Source organism: Argentina silus, assembly GCF_951799395.1.
Source record: "Argentina silus genome assembly, chromosome: 1".
NCBI classification, from domain to species: domain Eukaryota; kingdom Metazoa; phylum Chordata; class Actinopteri; order Argentiniformes; family Argentinidae; genus Argentina; species Argentina silus.
Window position 1 is genome coordinate 1,812,388 of NC_139655.1, and position 8,537 is coordinate 1,820,924.

General features: G+C 37.9%; 1 protein-coding gene across 1 annotated transcript; it reads left to right on the forward strand.

Annotated features, from left to right (window-relative positions):
• The first annotated feature begins 1,244 nt into the window (after nucleotides 1-1,244).
• On the forward strand, nucleotides 1,245-7,436 carry LOC310807925 (butyrophilin subfamily 1 member A1-like). The gene is made up of 11 exons (XM_083674590.1): nucleotides 1,245-1,284; nucleotides 1,821-1,897; nucleotides 2,184-2,531; nucleotides 3,329-3,616; nucleotides 4,257-4,376; nucleotides 4,552-4,578; nucleotides 4,723-4,758; nucleotides 4,874-4,921; nucleotides 5,400-5,426; nucleotides 5,567-5,593; nucleotides 5,858-7,436. The coding sequence occupies exons 2-11, from the start codon at nucleotides 1,828-1,830 to the stop codon at nucleotides 6,406-6,408; spliced, it is 1,542 nt and encodes a 513-aa protein (XP_083530716.1). The 5' UTR covers nucleotides 1,245-1,284; nucleotides 1,821-1,827; the 3' UTR covers nucleotides 6,409-7,436.
• Nucleotides 7,437-8,537: the final 1,101 nt, after the last annotated feature.

The window sequence follows — 8,537 nt, forward strand, 5'->3', positions numbered from 1 at the left end:
GCCCAAAACTAACATTTGCATGCGTGTGAACCAGCTGTCACCGGACGGACAGCGAAGGTGTTTGACTTGGACAGCCGAACTACCGAACGACCGCTAGCAAGTTGTCCCACCCGTGGACCTTCGTTTAGGATGACTAGAGTTAAAAGCAGCTAAGTTGACGCTCCTCCATAGCATTCATCAGTTGTGACATTGTTGCACTGGCTATGAGAGTACGTTTTGTGTGGTCGTCCCACCCACCACCCCCAGCCTCCACCCGCCACCCCCAGCCTCCACCCACCACCCCCAGCCTCCACCCACCACCCCCAGCCTCGCCCCACCACCCCCAGCCTCCACCCACCACCCCCAGCCTCGCCCCACACGGTCGTTCTGTAAGAAGCCCATGGCGGGTTTCTTGGGCTCTCTGCCATATTGTGTACTTGTTTGTCGTGGTCGTTTAACTCCAGGCAGGGAGTTCTCCAGAGCCATCCAATATACCTCAAGCTTAAATGTATTACCATTGTCATCCAATAAATGGTTAAACTGCTGCTAGTGCCGTGACTCAAACAGTGTATACTGTATATATAGTATATAGTCATAAACTCTAGACTATAACTGATGAGTATGGGAGTATGAGATTAGTAACATGACCTCAAATAATAATAATTGGGAAATGCATTGATATTTGATGGATCTTGCACTGGATTTTAACCACAGTCTCCCACATACTCAACTGAACTTGGCTGAACTTATTATATGATGAATTAATTATTACCAATTTCAGAAAATTATTTTTATGTTTAGCAAAATTAAAGTCAAGTTCAGTCTTTAATGTTTACCCTGACTAACACAGAAAAGGACAACATTTCAACTCCAGTTGCATTTAAATGTTGTAAACCGATACAAAGAGAAATAATACAGACATATTTGTACTCATGCTGGTATATAGAATGCTGTATATTTTTCATTTAATGCTCTATAAACCATGAACTGAAGCGGTCTCTAGAGGGAGCCTCTAAACCATATGTTGTTTTGTATTAATGCATAAAACAGATGAAAATATGAAACTTAATTGCTATATAACAATGCAATTAGAAGAAATACTGGAATTTGTTTTGCTACTGAAAGCATTTAACGGTAACTAGACAAACATAATGTATTCAGATGTTTTTTCTCTCCATCAAAGTGTATGGAGGTGTGGTTAAACATTACTGATTGTAAAAGAAAAAACTTGTGAGTGGAAACGAAAGTGTTTTCTTGATCTTAAACTGACAGACTCTGCTATAGACGTGCGTTGTTAGCGTTCAGGTAAGATTCACTAGTTTTAATTTAAAAATCACAACACAATATGATATCTGGTGCAAATGGATTTGTATACAGGAAAGCATGCCTAATATTTTCAAAAGTCGGGGGTTTGAACATGTTAGATCAGTACTTTTTCACCACACCTCGGTCTGTATTGAAATACAACAAATTGCTGCAAATCAGAACAAATTAATTTATATAAATTACAATGCCGTAACAATAACAAATCTAAACTTTAAATCCATTTACCTCTTTTAGCGTAAAGTACTCTCATGTTATTTAAGGTCGAAGTGACACTGTACCATGTGACATGGTTATCAGATCAATGAATGCAACCATTAACAGAACCTGGCGTGTGCTCAGACAGGTGAAACTTTCAGACTTTTAGCACAGATAGCATGTTGGGTATACTGTATTGCCGACAGACAGACTATTCTCCCGGACAAAGACTGATTCCTGTTCTGCATGATATATTTCTATCTGAGCACTCTGCCAAGTTCCATCCTTGAAAGAAGCCTTGTGTTTTATGTTCTCATCAGGTGCATCATGGGACAATTAATACAGGAAGTCTGTTTGACATTCCTCATCTTCTTTGATACCTGTTCATCTATTACAGGTAAATATGATTAATATCATCTATTCATTGTCAATGAATACATTTGTTTGAATCTAAATTATTTAAAATATGCACTGTACTTGATATTCAACACTTAATTTCAAGTGGACCTACAGCAAAAAAAGCCTCTTTACTTTTTATAGTATTCAGTATACTGTACTGAAACATTTATTGGTGAGTTGAAACTGTTAAAATGCAACTATATTTTTTGCCAAATGGGTGGAACTGTTATCAGTGCGTCATTCAGACTGATTGTACAGTAAGACTTCCTCTGCTCTCACACCAGATGACAGGAAGCTCAACCTTGTCGTCCCTTCCGACCCTGTAGTTGCCTCCGCTGGCCATGACATCATCCTACCCTGTCACCTCTCTCCTCAAACAAGTGCTGTTGCCATGGATATCAGGTGGTTCAGGGAGGGACATTTTGTTGACTACATGTACCTGTATCAGAGTGGAAAGGTGACAGAGGGGACGGGCTATGAGGGCAGAGTGAGTCTGTTCACCCAGGAGCTGGAGAGAGGCAACGTGTCACTGCTGCTGAAGGATGTCAAGATGTCTGAAAAAGGGAAGTACAAATGTCAAGTCAGCGACTTGGAATGGATCCAGGAACTATCGGTTGAGCTACAGGTTATAAGTGAGTGTACGTTAGGATTATGAAATAAAAATCAAATGCGTCCAATTGTAAGTGTTATTTTGTATTTCAAATTAACTGATTTAAAATGTTTTTATTTTGTACAAATATCTGTTTCATCCATTATGTCTGGTACAAATAGGAACTGTTCTCATTTTTGTCAGTACAATAGATGGATTGATGATTGTAATAATCAATACAAATGACTACAGATAAGCCATCCCGATCAAAAAGCAACTGAAAATATCTCTTTTAAAGATTTGACATAATACATCTTGAAAAGTCTGCAGATGGCAGCAGACATTGAAAAACTGGGCAGTTTAACCAAATCCCCTTTTATTGTGAAATCGTCTAATCTCATCTTGTCTTGTCATCCTCTGATGGGTTTTGATCCAAACTTGCCATGACAGAACCACTTCAAATCACCTATTGATATAATTTGCAATAAGGTATATTGGATATGCTGTTTATTTGTACTTTCTTTGAGCAAGCCGGCACTGATCAATGGGAATATATATATATATATATATAAAACTAAGTTTTTTTTTAAAACGAATGTATTCCAAAATGGCTTTACGAATTACAGAAGATTAAAGGTACAGAACTGCTTTAAACCAAGTGATCAAGCCTTGCATAACTCCTACACAAATATTACTTCAATTGTGCTCTAGAGGAAGGCGGACCCATAAGGAAGGCTTACTGTATGTCATAGTAAAACCAATGGGTAGGTGCTGCTTGATTTGGATGGTGCTTAAAATCTCCTGATGTCATACCATTTTTCTTCCACCTGTTTTGAGCAGAGCAGGGCAGTGTTCCCAGGATCTCCTTGGGCAGGCACCACAGAACGTTTATCCAGCTGAGCTGCATCTCAGAGGACTGGTACCCAGAGCCTCACATGCTGTGGATGGACCGCAGTGGGAAGGAGATGACCTCAGCACAGACAGACAGACCCAGACAGACGGAGGGAGGAGTCCTGTACTCCATCACCAGTCATGTTAGAATAGGGATGGACCAACTGGAGGGAGTCACATGTGCAGTGATGTCACAGAACAGGGGATCCAGGCTGGAGTCTGCAATGCAGATGACTGGTAGGTTTAAGCACTGGGATGCACAGGGAGATACACATTGAGCTGTTATTAGGCTATTGTCTTCAATTCAGTCAATACTGGTTAAAGCATCATTTACATTAACATTTACATTTTTGACATTTAGCAGTCGTTTTGAAGAGGTCTTCACAGCATCACCGTGTGTCTGCCCACTGCTACCCCCTAACATTTTAGTTTTTACAACACAAATGTCAGGGAACAGAGACTATAAGGAGTGATGCTATAAAGTTTGGACTGTAGACTACTGTAGTGTTTGATGCTAAGATGAACTTTGACCTTCATTGTCTCCTGTAACAGAGGATTTCTACCAGATAGGAAGTGGTACCCTGTTGACCTATGACCTTCTTTGCCTCCTTTAACAGAGGAGTTCTACCAGATAGGAAGTGGTACCCTGTTGACCTATGACCTTCATTGTCTCCTGTAACAGAGGAGTTCTACCAGATAGGAAGTGGTACCCTGTTGACCTATGACCTTCTTTGCCTCCTTTAACAGAGGAGTTCTACCAGATAGGAAGTGGTACCCTGTTGATCTATGACCTTCTTTGTCTCCTGTAACAGAGGAGTTCTACCAGATAGGAAGTGGTACCCTGTTGACCTATGACCTTCTTTGTCTCCTGTAACAGAGGAGTTCTACCAGAGCACTATGCCTGACCGGGTTTACATCTCTGCATTTGTGGTTCCTGTGTTTCTGGCGCTGGTGTGTATCACTGCATGTGTACTCTCCATCCTCCATCAGAGAAGAGGTTAGTCTCAAATCAAATCAAAGTTTATTTTATAAGCAAAGTCTCTCTGCTACACATCTAATATATATAGTATATAACAATAATCTGTAAAAATCAATTCTGATTCAGATATAAAACAGCAAGCCCTTTACCTTGTTATTGGTGTATAATGACATGACCTTTTTTCAATTTCCAGCTCTTCTGGAGAAACTCAAGCCTTTAAGTAAGATCAGATTAAAATACCCTCATCAGACGGTTATAGTAACACATTTGTTATACATTTTGCTTCGTAGCCTACAACATTGTTTATATTCAGATGCTCTTCAATCCAAGAGTTTCACATATTGTATTTCTACTATTGTTATAGATGAAGTAAAGGCCAATTTAAAGATGAAGGAACAAGGTACAGTATGTCAAACCTCACCCTCTTTATCTAGAAAATATTTTTTAGTCACAGTTTGTCAACGTTGTTGCACTGATTGAGTTTGAAAGACTAACAATGCTCCCCTGCTGTACAGAGAAACTCCAGTGTTCTGCAGAGCTCGACAAACAGATGAAGTTAATGGGTAAGTATTATGTGTGGGGCAATGGCGGCTCGTACCTTTTTTTTTTGGTACGTTTTTGGAGAGGTGTAGGCTAAGTTTCAAATGTCCAAAAGGGGTATACATAACACATTCAGAACATCTGACATAAACACTTCATAACACCTTCATAAATGTTGTGTCAGAAGTATTCATGTAACATCTATGTTGGGAATGGATGTGAAAATAAAAGTCCCCCCAAACTATACATTTTTCTGTCAGAATTTGCCTCTTCGGCATAAAATGATTATTTATTTTAGGTATTTTAGATCTATTCAATCTCAGGTCCACACAAATGCAAAGGTGTGGGGGTTTGTGGTTGATGAGAATGAAGTATAAATTTGACTGTATTTCAATAGGCATGCAAACATTGATTTTACTGTAACCAAAATGTTGCATATATTAGAGAACTGTTATCAATTCCATTTCATCAGTAAAATAATAAAATGTTCGATCTACACAGAGATTACTGGGAAAATTCCAGAGTCAGGTAATTACAGCTTCTTTCACATCAATGCTGAATTTATGTTAACATGGAATTTGTCATTCAACCATTGTTGTATTCTGTGTATTTTTGTTTGGAGAAGATACTAATACACCCATCATTTTCACTTTCTCTCCTCTACATAGTTTGGAGCCTAATGGTCGATCATGGAGGTAATTTGAACCATGTTCTATATCCCATACATATTGTTGCCTACATAAAACACTGAATTAGTGATTGGTTAGATACACATACACTATGTACAGAAGATATAGATCTGAAAAAACAAAATAGTTGCTAAACTTTTGACAAAGAAGATCAAATTGCAGGTTAGTTCATTATTACGCTTCAAATGAAAAGTTCAGTTCATGATGGGGTGCATGAGCATTCAAAGTATCAGAACAGTTATTCACAGTATCTATCCCATTCATTTTCAGAGGATGTGAGTCTCGACCCTGACACTGCACACCCCAGACTCACTCTATCTGAAGACAACAAATCTGTCAAGATTGGAGCTCTCCGTAAAGAAAAAAGCACTAAGAAGAGGTTTGAAGAGAGACTATGTGTCTTGGGAATGGAGGGATACGACACAGGAAGACATTACTGGGAAGTTGACCTGGGGAAGAAGACCCAGTGGAGTGTGGGAGTCACCCAGGATACAGAGAACAGAGACAAAAACATCAAACTGCATCCAGAGACTGGCTATTGGAGCATACGTTTGGAAGGAGGCGTGCTAAAAACATCAGAGGAGCCTCCAACTGTCCTTCCTATTGAACTGAAACCTGAGAAGCTGGGAGTGTTACTGAACTGTACGAGGCAGAAGATATCATTTTTTAATGTGGAAAAACAGTGTCACATCCACTCTTTCTCTGTGATATCTACCAATAAACTCTATCCATTATTTGGCCCTTTGTATGTTTGTAAGGAGGAACTCAAAATCTCACCTGTGACACAAGAGACAAACCCTTCAAGCTCTGAGAAGTGGTAGTGTTCTAGATGGTACATGATAGACAAGGCAGTTGGGGTGTGAACATGTACTCGAGTCCACAATTACTGGTACCTGGACTCATCATTGATTCAGAAATCTTTTTTTTTTTTTTTGTTCTATTTTTATAATAAGGCTTTGTCTAAGCCTTGTATGGTGCAACTTTGACCTGGTAGATGATGGAGAACATGTTATGCAAGCATGTTTTTTATCTCCTCAGCTGTGAGAGAGGGAGGGGCTGGTGCCCTCACAGCTGAGGAGAAAAAAAACATGCTTGCATATCATGTTCTCCATCATCTACCAGAGAGAGATTTGTTTGTTTATATGTGTTCTTTTAATTCTGTTATGGATGATAAAGTTGGGGAAGTGACTTTCTGATTGTCAATAGATGGAGGCCATTCTTACATCTACAGACAATTTATTTTAGAGCATTTAAGCTCAACATCTTCCATTTATATGTATGCATGTACTTTGCAGAGATCCAAGTTATGTGATTGCTTTTCAGAATGGATTAGTTAGATTGCACTTTGACCTTTTCTGTTGTCTTAAGCTTTGTTAGAATAACAGCAAATATGAATGAAACTATGGAGACATTTTCTTTGTACAAATCAGCATAACGTCAAATAAACAAAACTGAAAATACATGTTTTGAAATCAACTTAATTTCAATTGAGGACTCTCCTTTGAGACTGATTAGAATATCCCCACTAGCCCTTACTCTGAACTCACAAGCCAATGATACGTCTTTTGACCAAAGACAAAATAACAGGTCTAAAAGTAAAAGTCCCACATTACATCAAGCCATAGCCAGGGCAGCAATGACTGTCTTGTAAATCACAATGTTTTTGGGCAGAAAAAAGGGATTCTTTGTGTTCTTGACTCTGAATAGACAAAATGTGTATTTTATTTTTGATCAATGCTCCATGGTGAGAAAAAAGGGCAGACCACATTCTCATAACCTGGCCCATTGTCAAATGAGTAAATGAGTGAGCCGTCCTCTGCATTGTAGAAAGCCACCTTCTTCTTCTTAAAATCCAGATAGATGCCATCTTTTGTCAAGGAGTCATCATCTTTGTCAAGGGCTGACTCCTCATCATCCATGGCTTTAAGTGCATTCCCAATCAATTGCATTGTAGAAAGTCACCTTCTTCTCCTTATAATCCAGACATCTCCTTAAATCAATGAAATGACCTATAACCTCCATCAGGTTTCAAAAAAGTAAATGTTGTAGATAAATCATGAAATGCTGTCCAGTACAGTATGTCATTATGGGTACGTTTAAATGCATTGTTTACATTATTTGTTGGTTGCCCTGCATGCAGATCTTACTGACAGTGCTTTTAGATTAATACTGTAAATTGGGATTCAATTCATGCAGATAGCAGCTTTCAGTACTGAGGGTTGAGAAGTACACTTCATGTACAGTCCTGTGTATCCTGCATGGGAGCCAATTAAACTGGCAGTCCCTGCCTGTGACCTAATCAGCAGTGATGGTGAATCTGGTTGAGAGGTCAGCTGACACACAACTTGCCTGCTGACCTCTGAATCAAGAGAACCCCCTCCATTCAGACATACTTCTAAAATGACTGCACAAAGTCGCTATTTGCAGTGGACTGAATCCTGGATATAAGCTGTGGTGTCAGGTGGGCAGCGTGTCTACAGTACAGGTCTAGCGTATATGTTTAGAAGCTGATCTGACTGCTATTCTCACAATGAGCATAAAAGGAGGCAAACTTAAACCTGAGATACACTCATACTGCCTCCAGTCAGATGATCATTTTATGTTATTGTACTATAATAATGATAATGCTAAAAATAATAATAATAATAATAATAATAATAATAATAATAATAATAATAATAATAATGATAATTACTAATTACTAATTACTAATTACTAATAATAATGATAATAATAATAATGATAATGATAAAAATAATAATAATAATAATAATAATAATGATAATAATAATAATAATGATAATGATAATGATAAAAATAATAATAATACTAATAATAATGATAATCATAATAATAATAATAATAATAATAATAATAATAATGATAATAATAATAATAATAATAATAATGATAAAAATAATAATAATAGTAATAATAATAATAATGATAA